Source organism: Protopterus annectens, chromosome 14.part0 (assembly GCF_019279795.1).
Source record: "Protopterus annectens isolate FY-2018-M chromosome 14.part0, PAN1.0, whole genome shotgun sequence".
Taxonomy (NCBI): domain Eukaryota; kingdom Metazoa; phylum Chordata; order Ceratodontiformes; family Protopteridae; genus Protopterus; species Protopterus annectens.
This window is the reverse complement of record NC_056748.1, coordinates 503229138-503248806: the sequence shown is the minus strand read 5'-3', so window position 1 is coordinate 503248806 and position 19669 is coordinate 503229138. Positions and strand designations below refer to the sequence as shown.

Below are 19669 nucleotides of genomic sequence, written 5' to 3'. Positions count from 1 at the left end.
ACATAGCTGGGTGTTTTTTGCCAATGTTCTTTCAAACCTAGAATATTTAATAAGACTGTTGCCTCTGCATTTCTGATCTTCAGTTTGGGAAAGCTTTGGTTCCTTGTATGTGTGAAGAAATGGCAGGGATGCCTTTTTGTGATATAGTATTGTCATATAACTTTAGTATGTATTTTACATCTGTTCTTTCTCAGATTAAAACTGATTCTTTGGACTAGATATGATTGCATTGGAGAGAAATCATCAGTATCTTTTGTACAGACTAGCATGCTCTCTTGTGACCACATATGATCTTAGTTCATCTGCTTAACCAATTTCCGTAGCTTTGGGCTATTGATTCTGAACATTGGCAAGATAATGGAGTCTTACTTTGTCTCTTCTCTGGAGGGTCAATAGTATTTTCTTTAGCATCTGACTTCTTGACTGGGTAAGTGCAATAGAGTCAGTTTTGCACATTAAGCATTGGACACAACTTATTTGATTCATGAAGGTAAAGTAAGAATGTATTTATTATCTGACTGATGATCTCTGTGTTGGGCAATCTTTTATCTTCACCTGTTTCAGTAAATTCATTTCTTAACTATATCAGTGTGTATCTGGAATTTTTTACCCTTTTCCTCTTGTCAATAATAATTATGATATTACTCAAGAACCTCTAGTCCTTATAGGACTGGTCTGTCCTTGTATATACATTATGCATCCACCCTCAGACAACTAAACAACTTATCCACATTTTAAAGACATGCTAAAACAATGCTTTAAAAATACTTGGCTCTGTTTTTGCACCTCTCAAGGCTAGACCTCCCTGGCCCCTGCACATCTACATGACCCCTATATACCTCAACAATGTAAATTTTCAATGTAAATTTCCTTCTGTCTTTTTATACCTTCACCCTTGTAGCCACTTCTACTATCTCCATTTACCTTCTGACATGTTTCCTCTTCAGCAAAATTCAAACTTATATCACTGCATTCTACATCTACCTCAACTTCACCATCACTTTTTGTCTCTATATCACTTAGCAATTATGCACACTACTTACCTTTCTTCACTTACTCTCAGTTTTCTACTCTTATCACCTCCTTTCTGCTTTCTACTCATATCTCCACATTCTCAATTATTTCTCCTACCCATAAAACTAAAACTGTAATTTGACATTTAAATCTCAGCATGTATGTCAATTTGTCATATATTAATACACATGACTCTATATTTTGCTGATTTAAGATTTTTCCCTAGTATGGCTACATTTATTGTATGTCTATATTGTAACTTTAAGCTTTACATTTTCCTGTTGTATAAAATTGCCTATTTTGTGACTGGAACTTTTCCCCGCAGTCCTCCACTACAAAATGGGCTAACACAGCTGAGTCTGGCTACCCTGGTCAACAAAAGCAATAATACATAAGTAAGTAAATAAATACATCAATAAATAAATAAACAGATACATGATTCTGTTATGTTTGTTTCATTGCCTGTGATTAACTTTCAGGTCATATTTCAGTGTGATTAATAAAACTAATGAAGAGCTATCCTTTGTAACAAATCATAGAGCAAATATTAAATTAAAAGTTGGAGAGTCTTCTGATTTGGTCAGAAATCATACACTTGTAATTGGAGATGCAATTATTAGAGGAACTGATACTTGAATTTGCAGAGAGGATAATGAACATTGAATAGTGTTATGCTTGGCAGGAGCAAAATTACAGGATGTGAGAAAGGTCTTGGAATGCCTTAATGTAAGGAAGCATGTACCTGTTTTTATTCATGTTAGTACAAATGATCTCATTTGCAAGGACTCTCTGACTGTTAGTAGGGAAATTACAGCCCTTAGATAACGTAGCTCACACAGATGTTAGGATGAATTTTTCATAAATCACATATATTAAGTAGTCAGGTCTGCAGGAAATGAAAGGATTTTTTGGGTGAATACCTGCATAACAAAAGTATCCGTTTTAAAAAATGGAAATGTGTAGAGCATCTAAGCCTTATTTTGGGCACACAAGTTTAGACAGGATGGTGTGTACTTTTCAAGACAAGGGAAGAAAATTTTTTGCAGCAGTTATGTTACAATATTTGACTAACACAAGACAAGATTTTTGCCAGGTCAGACATTTAACACTTCACAGATAGCAACATTTGATGTATCTTTGATGGTTGTTAACACCAGAAGCATTAGTAAATAAGTTTTTTTTTGTTTGAAGATTTGCAAAATTTCCATAAGATTGTCGTTGTTTGTAAAACATGGTTAATGAGCAATGACTGGAAACCAGTTTTGCCAGGGTATAAATGTTATTAGTGTAACAGACATTCTAACAAAAAATCAAATGGAGCTGTTATGATAGGGATTAAAGATTGTTATGAGACATGTGATTATTAAAAGTTCAGTGATAATACCAATGCTGTAGATTGTGTAAATGTGACAATGAAGACAACACTAAAACATATAATAATTGTTAGTGCATATAGGCCATCAAAAGCAAGTGTTGATGACCTAGGGAAAGTCATACATTTCTTGCATACAACAAAGAAGGAAAAAGCATTAGTAGCTGGTGACCTAAGTTTACCAGAAACAGCCTGGGATAATATTGATTCATCAACATTAGTAAGGAAAGGATTTACAAAATTTGTTCAGGAACATTGCTTGAATGGAACATACTTGACATTGTTTGTGCACCAAACTAAATGACTGTTACATCATGTCAAGTTTTATCACTGTTAATGTGCAGCAATCATGGGGTTATAAAGCTTAAATTGCTGTTAGATAATTCTGCGAAAATGAAATCAAAACCAATGCACACAAGATTAAGAACAGATTATATGGAAGCCAAACAGTTACTGTGTAAGCAATTGGAGTGATGTTTTCAGTGGAAAAACTGTAGAGGGAATGTGACCCAAGAACAATTCCACATGAGCTTACAGTATGTTTATATCTGTTATATACTAGGTCATTTAAGTATGGTGAGATTCTTCAAGACTTGAGACATGCTTGATAAACCTATCTTTAAGGGAAAGGGGAATAGGATAAACCCAGAGTCATACAGACCAATATGTTTACTTTAATTTTATGGAAAAATAACAGAGAAGGTTATTTTGGATAAATTATTGTCAGAAATGAAAAGGGTTGGCCTAGAAACCATATATCAACATGCATATGTTGAAAATAGATCAATAATCACCTGTAACGATGCTCTATAAAAATATAATAACAGATATAAATGAGACATTTTGCTGTAATGAAATCTATACAGACTTAACTTCAGCATTTGATATGGTCATACACAAAATACTGATCAATAAATTAGAACAACTAGGTATTGATGTAACTTGATAAGATGGATAGCTGCATGGCTGGCAAATATGACAAGGCAAGTGCCATACAGCAATTAGACAGGTGAACATCTAGATTACAGTCGGGGTGCCCCATGGGGAACTATCATAGGCTCATACTTGTTTAGGGTGTATCTTTCAGCTCTATCTTTTTCATTTGAGATGTTCTACAGTTTGTATGCAGGTGACTTAAAATGGGCAAAATGATTATATGTGTTACAGGTAGGGCATGTCTGCAAACAAACTTGACTAAATTGACCATTTGGGCTCAGGAGAATAATATGCTGATAAATACATAAAAAGTAGATACAGAAGATTTGGAAGACATAGATTGAAAGGCGAACATTTAATGCAGCACACAATGATTGAAACTCTAGGCTCATTTAAGGACCTGGTTATATTTGGGTAGATCCCTCTTTGAGTTTTTCAGTTATATCAGCTGATTGGATAATGATAGTTATAGAGCTAAATTTTGTCTAAAAATGTATAAAGTCTAGGAAATCTGAAATGATGAAATCATTGTTTGTTAGTTACATTAGACCCACACTTGAGTATGGAATAACAATATGGTGAACATATAAGAAAACAAGAATGAATAATCAGGAAAGAGTACAGTGGAAATATACTAAAGGCATCCATAGATGTGAAAAGCTAAGTTATTCTGAAACACTAAAAGACCTGAACTTGTACAGTGCCTTGTATAGACATTTAAGAGGAGTCCTTATTCAAGTATATAGGGAATTTAGAGACAACTACCTCTGGCAATGTTTGGGGTTATCAAAACATAGCAGAGCATCATCAAACAACATATTCATTTATTTACTTATTTGTTTTCTGGGGTAGAGCACTGATCCCCATGAACCTTTTTTAGACTCAGCTCAGGAATGGTGTCTGGTTAAGTGAATTGCTCAAAGTCACACAGTAAGGCAGTGGAAGCTGAGGGAATCAAACCCTGCACCCCTGGACCACAGAAAGCAACTCATTAACAGTTCCTTAATCCTCTAAGCCAACTGCCAGACATTCTCAAGCCAACTGCCAGACTATGTAGAAGATTAGATAGGACTGAGAGGTGTACTAATTGGCTTCACAACAGAGTAGCTGATACATGGAAATGAGTACCAAATTACATTACGGTAAACACTATTTTAGATATTTAACAACCTGGGCACTTTTTATGGGAAAAACTGTTTTGGTATATTGGCAAGCTAGAAAGGCATTGTTGTCCATCCATGAAATTTTTGCATGTATGTATGAATTTATGTATGTATTTCTGCAAACTAAGTGACATGTTGTGTAATGTCATATATGTCTAAAGACTAAGTATGATTTGCAAGTGTTGTGATCTGTTTCACTATATAGCGCTTTGCTATAAAGATGCACATGGAATTTTTTTGCATTCATACATTATTGCTAACAATTTCTTCCTATGAGAGCCTTAACTAGGCTGGGTGCAGGTTCAAACTGCTAGGAGTGAGATCAGCAAGTGCCAATAGTACATGCATGCAATACTGCATTAATTTATAAAGCTGAAGGGATATCACACTTGCCCCATAGGGGTCTTAATTTAGAAATGAATTTAAGCTTATAATGTTTATGTATGGAAATGTATTTTACCATGGTTCTTTAAATATTTTTTAAGAAACAGTTAATTAATTGTTTAATTAATGTTGTTATAAAAAGTACTGCTGAATGTTGTGAATTTATTCCTGTGAAGGCTTGTGTAGCCGAGGTACCAGAAGACATTAAATTTCAGCAGCTTCCAGCTCCGGTGTGTGGTTGTTTCTTATATGGTTTTTGAATATATCTCTTGAAGGAGCTGCAGCATTTCCTTCAATTGTTTGTACCGAAAAAGATGGTAATGATTTTCTTTTTGCCAACTTACTACGTGAGAGGGAGGAAAAGTTGGCTCGTTTTGATCCATGGTCATTTTCTGAAAACTGTACATTTGATAAGAGATATGATGAGCTTAAGAGACTTATGATCAAGGAGATTTCCCTGTTTTATGATACTCGTCTCCTTGAAAAATATGTCAGCCTCTCTATGATGCCCAGAGGGCTTCGTGTTGATAAATTACCTACTTTTCGGAGGATGAGATGGAATTTTTTGAGGAGTGGAAAGCTGTTTCACTTCAGTGTACATTGGGTTGGCTTAAAATTTTGATTAAACGTAATTGTAAAGCTCTTGGCGCCATCCAATTACAAATATCAGCATTAAAGGAAGCTTTATTTAAAGATTTTTCCAGCGAGGTTTTTAACTCTACCATGAAAGACATTAAGGGTGAACTGGTTAAAGTAGAAGGTGAAGTCATTGAGCATAAAAAGAAGAAATTGAACAGAGATGTTAATGACTTTAAAAGTAATTTGGTTTACTCTTGGCAACGAAAACGGAAAAATGGTAGATTCCAAGGGAAAAATGCGGAAGTGAGATTGCGCAGTGTACGTAATTCTTCAGTCTCCTCAACTGACACGGTTGCCAGCAAAAAGAGTGTTTCATTTGAAAGAGTGGATTTGGTGAACTAATCAGAGGTACAGCTGGAAATGGAGCAGCAGAACAGAGGGAATTTTTGAGAAAACAACAAATGCAAGGGTAGAGCAAAGGGACACAATAGGAAATACTGAACTATTGACTGTCACTGATGAAACTATTGTTTCCTTTAACTTGGGACTTATTGCTACTGAAAATGTAAGTGTTACAGATTTACGTGTAGTTAGTCTTAGTGACTTTATTGTCACACCAACGATGCAAAAAGTGTTAACGAAAGGTGGCAAGTTTGTCCCAACTAAGTTTCCTGCACTTACAGATGTTTTGTTAGATGTCAAACGCTTCTGTCGAAAGTTATATTTAAAAGTTTTTTTCAACAGTCAGATTATTTCTAATGACATGGCTTCGGATAGAAACGTTAGTTTAGATGACTCTCTTTTGGAGTTATCTATATACGATTATGAAAGTCTTGAAAATGAATTTGATAATTTGGTTTCTGCTGATTCTGTTGAAACTCGTTTTTTTTTACTGGTTACGGTAAATTATGTGTACCTACTTTGCCTAGCAAAAGTAAATTTAACTCGCCTAAAAATCTTTTTTTTGGCCATTTTTGAAAATGCATTGTGTAAATAAGTTGAATTTGAATATGGTGAATTTATGAAACAACATAAAAAGTTCAATTTGGATAAATCAGAATGGTTAGCTATTAAGGAGATGAGAAGTGCTACTGATAATTATGTGTTATCCCAGGCTGATAAAGGGGGAAACTGGGTGATTATGGGGAAACTATGGGGAAACTACACTATTATAAAATGTTTTTTGACCTATCTGATGAACAGTTTTATACTGATTTATCTTGTAATCCAGTCTCTGAGTTTAATGAAGCCCTTTTGGAATTGTTAGAAAGCGGTGAGAGACTGGGCTTTTTATCTCAGAAAGATAGGAAGAACTTGTATATAGTTTCCCCCAAAGACCCCTTTTTGTATGCACTTCCCAAGATTCATAAGAATATCTTAGATCCTCCTGGCCAACCAATTGTTTCCAGTTGTGGTTGTTTTTTGGAACATGTTGGGATTTTATTAGATAGTCTCTTGAAGAAAGAATTGGTAAATGTTATCTCACACATTTGCAATACTAACTACCTATGTAAATTAGTGAAAAATATGGAATAGGGTGAAGACTTTTACTGGGCTACAGTTGACATAAAAGTTCTTTATACGAGTATCAAGACCCATTGAGGTTTAGAAGCAGTTGGTAAAATTTTGGGGGAAGGATCGCATTCATCCTTCTTGATATTACTGCTTGAATTTGCTCTCACTCATAACTACTTCCTTTTTGATAATAAAGTTTTTTTACAGAAAGAAGGCTCAGCAATGGGGGCGAATTTTGCCCCCACTTATGCCATTTTGTTTATGTCTTATTTTGAAACTACATTTATGTATACTCTAGAATTTTTCTGCAAATCAGTCATCTTGTATCATAGATATATAGATGATTTGATTTTTGTATGCAGAGGCAATACTCTAGTTTGGTAAATTTATTTATTTACTAAATCAAAATAATTTTGGGTTGGAATTCACATTTGACGTGAACAAGAGTATCATTCAATTTTTGGATATAGAGTTATACACAGATATTTATAACAAAGTTCAGTACAAAACTTTTAGAAAAAAGATATCCACAAATAATTTTTTGTATGCTAGTAGTGCACATCCACCTCATTTACCTGAGGCACTTCCCTTTGGTGAGTTTAAGTGCATCTTTGAACATACCTCTGAGATATATCTTTTGGAACAGGAATTTTGTGATGTTAAGGAAAGACTTATTGCTCGAGGGTATCCTGAGATTTATATTGAGAGAGCTAAAATTAAGTAAAAAAAGAATATTGGTCAAGGTGATTTTGATTATGCTCGAAGATCTTGTAGATCTGTGATGAGTCATCATGATGATGATGATGATGATGATCAAAAAATCTTTTTTGTGACCAAATTTTCACCTTTTTCTGAAATCTTGAAAAGGGTGGTGGATAGTTTATGGCCTATTGTTTGTTTTAATGATGATGTAGGCCATTTGTTCCCCAAAAAAGTGACTTTTTCATATGGTAGGTTCTCAAATTTGAAAGACCTACTTAGTTTGAGATATAACATCAGTTCTAAGGGGAACAATGTGGGCATGTTCAGTTGTGGGAAGTGCAAAGTATGCCCAAACGTTAAGAATATGTCAGGTAGTATGGTGAATGGTGTTAGGTATGTGGCTACAGATAGATTTAACTGCTTATCCTGTGGGGTAGTATACATCGTGGGTTGTGGTTGTACACCCCCAAGATAGTATATTGGTCAAACTAGACGTAAAGTGAAAAACGTATTCTTGAACATTTGGGGGATGTTAGGAATTGTAGGTTGGATAACCCTATTTCTGACCACTTTCATAAAGTTCATGGGGGTGTTAATGAATCTCTTTTTTTCTGTGTTTTGGCTAAACCTGACTGTGGTGATTATGTTCAGAAGTTGTTAAATTTGGAGAGCAGATTTATATTGAATTTTGGCACACTTGCTCCTAGGGGTCTTAATTTAGAAAGTAATTTAAGCTTATACTGTTTATGTATGGAAATGTATTTTACCATGGTTCTTTAAATATTTTTTAAGAAACAGTTAATTGATTAATTGTTTAATTAATGTTGTTATAGAAAATACTGCTGAATGTCGTGAATTTATTCCTGTGAAGGCTTGTGTAGCTGAGGTACCAGAAGACATTAAATTTCAGCATCTTCCAGCTCCGGTGTATGGTTGTTTCTTATATATCACAATGAATGCCAGTGATGAATTTGTGGTCAGAGGAGATGCAATAAGTGCTAATTGTGTGAGTATGCTGTAGTAATTGCAGCAAGCAGCTGGCAACAGTTACATTTATGTAGAGTAATACTTTTTTGAATAAAGAGATGTCTTCATACAAGAAGCAGTTTTGAGAGTCATACTTTCTATATTACCTACCTTTCTGTTGGGTGATACTGCAAAGGATCTTTTTACCACTATATTTGTTTGCAGAACATGGTACTTTAACAGGGACACAGCTAGTTTTGTTCCTGTAAGTCTAGATTTACTACTAATAACAGTAAGCAAATCATCCAACTTTTGACATGATGACACATATCACCAGTGTTATCAGGTGCTGTCTTTAAATATACATAGCATTTAGTACACTGTACATAATATTTGTGCTTTATCAAGGCATACTCATTTAAGGAATTTATTTTCAACTGCAAATGAATAAAGAATTCTAAAAGAAAAGTATAGTAAAAATCGGTTACCACAGAATTCAAACAGATTTTAAATCAATTTCTATGAGAAAAATCACATAAACAATATACAACTAAATATTAAATTAAGTATAATAAAGTCATTACTCTGACTTTACCAGTTGTGAAAGTTGCACAAAAGCTGGAGTTCCTTTACATCACTCACAGCTACTGCTCACTATCGCTTGTCACTCCTCTTTTTAACAGTAAAAAATCAATAAATTACAAATCAGCGCAGGATTGTTTCAGATAAGCTCTGGATTGTCCTCTCTACAGTCTCTCTGAATTTATAGCTGACCTAGCCCCTTGTAATGACTAGAGTTTGCCTGTCTAAAACATATCCCTTTCTACTAACAAACAGTAAACATTAGAGGTAAAACAACAAAATATAAATCAAAGTATAACTTCTTGTCTACAAGCTATTCTTTACTTCCTATAAAAATGGAACATAGTGGTAAAAATAAATATAAATCAAAATAAATCTTTTCTTACCAGGCAACTACACAGTCAATCTCAAACCATCAAAAGAATTGTTTCAGATGAGCATTGTTCTCTCTGCAGGTTGTGTGAGTTTTTATCTCTCTAGGCCTCTTGGGATGGCTAGTTTACCTCAGATAGTGAAAAATTAGGGGGAAAACAAGAAAATATAAATCAAAGTAACAAAAAATAAATTAAAAAAAATTGTCTCTTACCAGGCAACTGCATAGTCAATCACAAATCAACACAAGATTGTTTAGCTAGGCTCTGGATAGTTGTTTCTGCCATGAACCCCACCTAGGCTAAAACCAGCGCTGCTTGTAAGTGTCGATAGAAGTTCTCTGTATCTGTGTGGGGTGCTGGGGACAATGTAATTATTTTTTTAACATTCCTGCAAAACCTCAGCAATCATCATATCTTTTGTTGGGCTGGGGTCAGTGTGGTCATTATTTCTTTAAATTTCCTCACAAATTTCAGAGAGTCACTGTAGCCTGTACAGGAACACTGCACTATCTCTAGAAGTAACAAGTTGTAAACATTTCTGTAATCATTTTTTTTTCGTTTTCTTTACAATCAAACATCTGTTGGTGGATAAGGCCAATCTATAATCAAATGGTATAGGTTATTTAAAGCACAAAAAGGGAAATTGGCTAGGCTTAAAATAACCCACAAGGGCAGCTAGCCTAGTACTTACCTCTGAACATTTGGTGCATATATATGTGGTTTTATTTTACAGAACAAGAAATAAGCATGCTCTTTATATATATGTCTGATAGCAAATATGTTACATCCTGTACATCTTTTTAGTTTTGTCCAAGTCTGATGTCATTTGAGTACACAGAATGTGGCTAACTTTTGAGGGATTGGGGATGAGGAGGCATGTATAATAACATCAGCAGCTTGAAATATGACTCTGGGCATTTATGTCTTAATTTTAATCCCACTTTTAACACAAGAGTGGGATACATAGAAAGTCGCTACCTATTTTGAGGTAGTGGGTTGCAGGCAGATACTATTCACAGATACATGCATCTTAACAAGTGTTTGCTTTCTCAAGTTTATTGCAAGTAATGTTTGGTCAGCTTTAAGTATTAAAAGTTGGATGCAACTTATTCCTTCATTGAAACAGAAAAGTAGAATTGAATCTCTTTGTCATACTTATGATTTTTGTTCAGGCTGTTATTTTATCATAAGGCTGGGAAAAGTACTAAAATTCAGCCTAGAGCATCTATAAACCTATGGTGTCTGCTGCTTAGCAGACCCCTGCTTAATTTGGTTATTACAGGTTAGTCTCGGTCATTTAGGATTTGCTGAAAGGACGCACGAAAAAAACAGAGATGAAGAATGAGACTGAATTTCTATCCATAATTGTAGCTTTTGCTCAGGCAATCTTGGATAAAAAAGGTTGCTTAAAAATCTCTAACATGCATATAGGAGCATCTAGGAACCTCATGGATAAACACTGTTATTCCTACTACAGTTATAACAGTGTGGCCTGGTTAGTTTTCATATGCTGAAAGGATGCAAGTAAAAAACAAAGTTGAAGAGTAAGACTGAATTTCTTTCTTTGATAACAGTTTTTGTTAAGGCAATTACTGGATGAAAAGATAGTTTAAAAAATGTTAAAATGCATCTCCGAGCATCTAGAAAGCTCATAGATTCTGTGTTTCTAGCAACCCCCAGAGACTCAGCTTAATACAGTTATTCCCACTGCAATTAGTTTCTCTTCCTCCTGTGTTGATTAGTTAGGGCATGCTGAAAGGATGCAGGTGAACACTAAATGTATTTCTTTGATCATAGTTTTTGTTCAATCATTGGATGAAAAGGTTGTTTAAAAAACTCTAAAATGCATCTCAGACCATCTAGATAACTCATGGCTTCTTTCTTTGATTTAATCCCTGGCTTAATGCAGTTATTTCCTCCACAGTTGTCAGAATGCAGTCTTGCCTACAGAGAACATGTTGAATGAATGAATGAATGAATGAATGAATGAATGAATAAACTACAGAATGAATGAATGAATGAATAACTGTAGGAAAAAAACTGAAGAGTATAACAAACTGTGAGAAATAGGAAGTAAAAAAAAAAAAAAGTAAACTGTGTGGGGGTGCCCCCTATGGGTGGCCATACACCAACCGTCAATGCATTATTTTTTCTCTATCTGTATTTAGTCTGTATAAGAAGTCATTTTCTAAATCAAAGCAAAGGTAAGTTGTGGGAACATCTTGTTCATCTTCTTCTCCTACAAGTCTTGCTTTTTGAAATGTAATTGGCTTGCCTGAAGAAAAGTCAGTTTTGGGGTTTCTTCCATATCAGCCTGCTGTGGGGTAAAGGTTACTGCTTCTTTTCTTACCAGCACAGACACTAGAGTCTCAGTGTCTAGCTCAGTGATGGTGAACCTTTTGGGCTTGGCGTGTCAAAAATTCGGAAAATGCCTATCTTGACTTTGCTGGCATGTCAGCTCCCTGAACAAAAGACAAACAATTCTTTACATATTCATTTATTTAAAAAAAAAAATACAGTTCAATCATGTGTGCTGCTGTGTATTATAAAAATAAAAGAAAAATCAGTAACTTACAATACAGAAAATGATATGCGCAATGATAATTGGGCTTAAAACAGTGTACCAAAAAATTATCCTACTTTTAATACTAATTTTGAATTGAACTGAAAACATATGGAACACATTGCACTGGAATTTATAAACATCAACTGATGACTTTTGTTGCTGAGTTTTAATAGATAAGTGCAGGGTCACATATATCTTGTATTTTTGTTCATTCAGTTAATTTGGTAACTCAGGTGTTGGTGAACGCTGGTGTGTCACCCAAAACGTTGTGGCATGTCACCTTTGACACACGTGTCATAGGATGCCATCACTGGTCTAGCTCCTCTCAGAAAAGGCAAGTCATACGAGTACTGCTTGGTACTCCTACCTTTTTACCTTTTCTTGATTCCTTTCATTTTGAAACTGATAGAACATTCCATTCCTTTTGTTGCATCGCCTGCATTTTGATGCAGTGAGAGTATCATTCGAGCCATGCTCAAGGTTATTTGCTTCTCAGCTGCACTGTTTTCTCTTTTCTCTCTCTTTTGTGTTACTTTCCTTTTATTTTAGGCTGAATGAGCATTATCCTCTAACTTTTGTTTTCTTCTCTAGGATGCTTTTCTTCTAAAAAAAGGGTGCATCAGAATACATTTTATTTTCAGTTGTTTTTTCCCCTCCCAGTTAGACAAACATTGCCTAGATTCTTCCTTTATTTGAGTTTTCCATTTTATACTGACAAAAATGTGTTTAGGTCTGTTATCAGCTGCTAGATCTTCCTCTTTCACTACAGTAGTAAAATCTTTCTTACTAATAAATTCTTTCTCCTCAACACTCACTCGCTGCTTGGTCATTTTCATTTCTGATACTTCCCGTTTTAGCTGACTAGAATGTTTAGAATTCTGATTAGGTTGTGTACATTTCATACTTCCTGTGTTCACTTACTTCAGAATATATTATTTCACTAAGTGACACATTCTTTATACTTCTGCTAATCCTTCTTCTCCCTGCTTTGCCACACTTTCAATCTGCAATGTCACTGCTATTCTTTGTTTGGCAACATTCTCAGGCTGCAATATTTCATCATATAGCTCTCTTCCTTCTTCTGTTTGTTGATGCAATCTGCTCTGCCATAGGAGTGTGCTGATATATCTATTGAAACTCTCTGTATCCTTAGCCAAATTGTTGTATTGGTAGGGTTTTCTGACACTGTACCTTGATCTTTGTTGGATTTATTCACTCTAATGAATGTGTCTTGTAGTTGCTCTACTCCTTTTTCCAAGTAAGGCAGATTTATTTGTGTAGGCTTATCCACTCAGTCGCTCTCCTCCCCATGCCGTTAGTATGCTCAATCAAAAGGACTACCTTCTTCCCACTGTTTCAACAAATTTTTAAATGGGGAAAATCTTTCGCTATTATCATGCCATGTGTTTAATTGGGTGCTTCAGCAATATGAACTGTCTTTGCAAACACATTGGATTTGTCCCCGAGTAATGGTATATTGCTTCTTATCTACAAGAATGCATGTTACTTCAACAGCTTTGATAGTAAGGAATTTACTTGTATATAATACTTCCCCTTTAGAATGCCCTAATAAGACACTGCACAAAACTGATTTTGCACTAGCACAGTAATCAGTTGCAGTATCAGCCATTTTAACAAGTAATGTATCACATTCTACAGACATAACATAAATAGCAGTATGGCCATGGTTTTCTGATGTCACATTTTTAACTGTTGTAACAGTGTTACTGTCTCTTGTAAAATACTTAACTATGTGACTCTTTTTCCACATTTAAAACCCAGTATTTTTGTCAATATTTGTCACACATTTTACTACAGGGCCAGACTGCTCATTTTTACATATTGATTCCTGGCATAACAATCGTTCTATTAATACAATAAATCTTTCAGACTCTTAGGGTAAGCTTGATACATTCACATTCTTAAACCAGTATGTAAAGAACTGTTAAATCTGTCAGTGGCTAACATTTTCTACCACTTTAATATGATGACCCTCTAGATCGAACCACAAATTAGTTATATGCTTTAAGTCACATTACTAATTTCCAGCTATGAAACTTTTGAACTTGTGTCTCAGACGTAACAGCAGAAACTAATCCCTTTTTTAACTATTTTTCCTCCTGATACTCAGTCCTTTCTATGGTATTGAAGGCTTTCAGTAGTTCTCTGGTGAACTGGGCTGAAAGGATTGTGGCCCAGCTGGCTTACTCTCATCCCTCCTTTTGGGTGTACTACTCAAAGACAACAAAATGTATCTTTAGGTTCTCCTCCATGGTTAATTGATGTAGAGATGAAATTAAACTTGCTGTAGCTATTGAATGGGCTACTTTTGCTATTCCTTTGACTGCAGAAGAGATAGATTACAGCAATTGTTCTGCAGTTGTCATCTTGGAAGTACAGGTGTTCATGACAAAGGAAAAAACAAACTCCTAAGTACACACAACATGACTGTCTGACTGACTCTCTCCCATGTTACACAAACTTATAGTTAATTGGGTGGCTCCTGTATGTTGGCACTGTGAGGTACAGTCTGTAGACGTCAGCATAAGTAAACCAAATATGCCTGCATTCCGTACCAATGTAGATTATTAAAAACAGCTTAGACACCAGACTTAGAAAACTGTGTAATCTGTTATATAAGAATTAAAAAAAAAAACAGGTTCTTCACAAAATAACAAGTCTTATGACTTAAGAAAAAGTTCACGGAGTATATATTCCATACATGGATTACAGTCTCTGATCAGTGTTTTTTCTCTCAGCCTGCTGAGTAACTCTATCTTATGGACTTCTATAACAGAAATGATTTCCAGCTCTCCCTAATATCTTCCTTTAAGTCTTTCCTTACTTCTTTTTCTACCACAGCTTCTGGTTTGGAAGCCAAGTACCTCTCCAAGAAGGGCAAACACCATTCTGCAGTAGCTTTCCTGAGGCATCCATTTATACACTTTTAATTGCTTCATTAAATAAACCTGTTCTGGCTAATACAACAAAGATTCTCTCTTTTTTTAAAGAAACATGCTCACTATGGTAAAGGAGCATTCTTGCCTAAAGTAACAGTCTTTCATTTAGAACAAATTCACTATAATAATTCTATAAATACTATTTGCATCCATATTTGCAAACTTTTCGGTCACTTGTCCCAGTACATTTAATATATATAAATATTTAATGTGCATATATGTGTGTGTGTGTGTGTGTGTGTGTGTGTGTGTGTGTGTGTGTGTGTGTGTGTGTGTGTGTGTGTGTGTGTGTGTGTGTGTGTGTGTGTGTGTATGCATGTGTATGTGTATATATCTATATATATATATATATATATATATATATATATATATATATATATATATATATAATGTGTTTGTGTGTATGTGTGTGTGTTTGGTCAATAGCTGGTTAGATGATTGTTTATGACTCACTACACAGCTGATTGACAGGGGTCCAAAATCACTGGAATTGGGGAATATGCCCTTACCCCATGTCGGTGCGATCTCAGTATTAGTATATTTAATTAGAAGGGAGTGTTAGGGATGCAGGGAGAGCTTGCCCCAACAAAAATGATTTTTTATTTGTATATTTGTTTGTTTGTTTTTGCAAGCACTGAGACTGTTTCTAAGTGCATACATACTTCCTTGTCAACGAACAATGTTTTGATATAAAGGCACTGAAATTTAGCATGCTGATGATTAGTGTATTGTATGTATACAAATACAGCCATACACACACACACATATATATATATATATATATATATATATATATATATATATATATATAAATAGCTTACTTGGCTTGAATGAAAAAATAATGGTACTTCTGTGGTTTCTTTTCACCAACAACAGCAGCATGGTCTCTCACAGCCTTTGCAGAAACAGGCTGTCTTTAAAGTTTAAAGTTAAAGTTTCTAGCCATGTGTCTCAGTCAGACCCTAGTCACAACTCTAAGTTCACATAATTTCTATACGTATAATCCACAATTTAGTCTGAACAAGGATCTCACACTCCATGGTTCTAGGATTTTCCAGGGACGCCCCAGCTCACCAACTCCGAATCTCCAGTTGAGGAACAAACATCCTGATATTGCTGTTACCCTCTTTTACATAATAGTAATTATTGGTTTACTATAAAAACCTGGAAATCCACCGAGTCGAGTCATCACATCATTGAACCGGAATAGTGAGGATTAAAACATTTTTCAGCTCCCATCTCGAACCATGGTAATGTCAAGGGTTTGATATTCGCTGTTTTGACAATGCGCCCATTGACCTGCATGTGCTGTCTGGATGTCGATATTCAGTCTTCGGTATGGTAAGGTTCGATGATTAGCCTCCTGGAAAACCTGATTTTGATGGTCCATCATTCGACTGGGTGCATTTCTAGGTTTTCATAGTAAACCTAATTATCAATTAAAATCTATCTATTACTAGTGTCACTGTCGAATCGAAACCACAAACCCATGTGCAAAAATGAGAAAAGGGGTTGTGGATGGATGGATGGACAGATCTATTACTAGCTAGTTAATATAGCAATAACCCACACCTGGGTGTGGGTAATGCTAAATTTACCCACGGTTGGCGTGGTTTGGTCCCGAGGGCGAAGCCCGAGGGACCAAACAAAGCCAACCGTGGGTAAATTTAGCATTACCCACACCCAGAAGTGGGTTATTGCTATTATACCATGACATTATTTAAGAAAAGAAACTGTTACTTTTCTTAAATAATGGCATAGTATAATGCCTGTTTATTGCCCTTCCGCAGATGTCTGGCATCCGCGGCAGTTCTGATGTACTGCGCGCCTGCGCAGTACATCAGAGTTGTGGCAAAAGCAACGGAGAAAGCAAGATCTCCGTTGCTTTTTTTTTTGTGTGTTTCGCTATGTTAAATGAGTTTAACATAGCGAGACAGTTTTAAAATAAGCAACGGACATCTCCGCTGCTTATTTTAACTGTCTCGCTATGTTAAACTCATTTAACATAGCGAACACTCAAAAAAGCAACAGAGATCTTGCTTTCTCCATTGCTTTTTTAAAAAGCTGTCGCTATGTTAAATGGGTTTAACATAGCGAGACAGCTTTAAAATAAGCAACGGAGATCTCCGTTGCCTATTTTAAAGCTGTCTCGCTATGTTAAACCCTTTTAACATAGCGAGACAGTGTTTTAAAAAAAACGAGTTATACTAATGGAAAAAAGTCCGGGCGACCGGACTTTTTTCCATTAGTATAACTCGATTTACAACGGGCACGCTGGCCAATCAGCGTGCACGTTTTGGGGGGCTCATGGTATAATACAAAATGTTGCTTATCAGTCTGTTAGGAAGTTGCCACAATAAATACCACAACATATTTTCAAAGACATAAATTATCCATTTTCAAAAGAAACATGTTTCAACTACTTCCCTTCCAGAACAAAACCTGGAGTTTTAGACTCTTAACAATGGGTTGTAGAATAACCTGTCAGGCTTTTGAATATGTGTGCTGTCCTTTTAGTCACAATATATTTAAACGATTTGAGAGAGACTGGGCAGTGGCATAACTTTACATTGCTATCAGTCTGGCAACTTAACCAATGAAATGGGAAGTGATTCATTACCACACTGAAGTGTCTGCTTAACAAATAGTATGTCATGGCACAGAAGGCCCGCTTTATAGCTAGGTTCTCATTTTCAGTGGTGGAATATCTTGTCTCTACATTGCTCATCTTTTTGCTAACATAAACCACAGCGTGCCCCTTACCTTGAAAGTCTTGCAATAGTACTATACCCAAAACTACTTCTGACATGTCGGTATATATTGGGTAATCTCACTGGCAAAATCAGGAATCATTGCCACAGGTTCAGAGCAAGAATGTGTTGCAGATCATGAAATGTTCTGTAGACCTTATCAGAGCATTTCCCCTTGCCAGGTGCTTTCCTTCGTGTGATATCTGTCAAATGACAGGCAATAGTCACAAAATTAGTTATAGATGTTTTATAATTCCTAGTCAGACCAAGACAACCCTTCACTTCTCTTTTAGTGAAGTCCAAAGTTATATTTTTTCTATTGTTTTTCTACTTGTGGTTTTTCCACTTTTCTTCAGATAAGATATCCCAAGCAATTATCTTCCACTGCACCAACTTTGCTTTTCTCAGGATTTATAGTTAAGCTTGCCTACTTTGTAGGTTCTAGCACATTTTGCACTTTTTAAGTGAGACTCCTAGTCCTCTGAATGAATGACCATGTCATCCAAGAATGCAGCAGCATCTTGTAAGTAGGGCTTCAATATTACATCCATCAACCTTTGAAAGGTAGCTGGAGATCTGTGTACTTAAGCAGGTTATAGGTGAATATTAGGCTAACTGCCCTGAAGGACCATTTTAAGCTTAGCCAATATTCCAAGGTCAGAATTAACCCCTGTACCTTGTTTTTATAAGGTGAAGACCATCTGTGGTTACAAAGCCCATGTTTTCATTGGTAGAGGATGCAATTGTTATCTGCCCATAGCTCTTTGGCAGTTCTACTGTTGTCAAGTATCAGGCCTCCATATGTTCTCTTATCTACTCATCAATGCTAAGCATGGGATTTCTATCACAGTTTGAAATGCGTTTCAGTTTCCTAACGTCACTTCAGGATCTAATACTTCCATTAAGTTTAGGAACTAGCGCCACTGGGCTGTTCTATTCACTTTATGATTCTTCTAATATGCTCAGCTTGAGCATTTTATAAACTTTTTCACTTGCAGACTGTTTCTATGACTCTAGTACTGCATAAGATCATAGTATAATCTTCACTACATGTGTTGCTTGTGTTATGTTCTATCAGTTTAGCTCTCCCATGCATTTCTGAAAATGCACCTCTATTTCTTAAAACATTCTCTTATTTCCTGTTTCTGTCTTGTTGATAAAGATTGTTCAAAGTGTACTTCAGGTAAGGGTTCCCTGGCCTTTTTGTTCTGAACTTCAGCTTGCAAGCTGCCTGCGAAATTCTCTACTTCTTTCTCTGGTTTCATTATATTAATATGATAGATTTCCCCTATCACAGTCTTTCTTGGTTTTCTAACCTTATTACAGTGCAATGCATTTGTTATTTAGTTACCTCGGATTCACTATACAATTTTGAAGTACTGAAATGTCGAATTTCAGTGTTTTGAGACTGAATAGTCGAAAACCCACATACACGAAAACCCACAAGCACGAATACCACAACCCCGACCATTCACACACTCACACAAACCAAGACATAATCACACACACATACACCTGCCTAACTAAACAAACATAACAACACACAGAAACACACCTAACCTACCTATAAGCAGGGGGGCAAGCCCCCCTGCACCCCCTATGTGGGAGGCTACACCCCCCACTTATATATTCTAACTCCGAGGTCGTACTAAACACAAAAACACACAAAAAAACACCACCACACACACTCACACACACTAAAATCCCTACCCAATATCCTCAAACACACAACACTTACTTGAAACCCCAGATAAATCCACAAACCGCACCACATGTAAAAACCGCGACACCACAATATCGGCGGAT

At 35.7% G+C, this 19669-nt stretch overlaps 1 protein-coding gene across 1 annotated transcript in view; it reads left to right on the top strand.

Moving 5' to 3' along the window:
* Positions 1-5592: 5592 nt before the first annotated feature.
* The window catches only part of LOC122788693 (extracellular calcium-sensing receptor-like), a 143066-nt gene continuing 128989 nt past the window's right edge, over positions 5593-19669 (top strand). Inside the window, exons 1-2 of the mRNA XM_044055588.1 lie at positions 5593-5766; positions 5855-6349. Coding sequence (XP_043911523.1) covers positions 5593-5766; positions 5855-6349 — 669 coding nt within the window. The remainder of the gene's footprint in view (positions 5767-5854; positions 6350-19669) is intronic.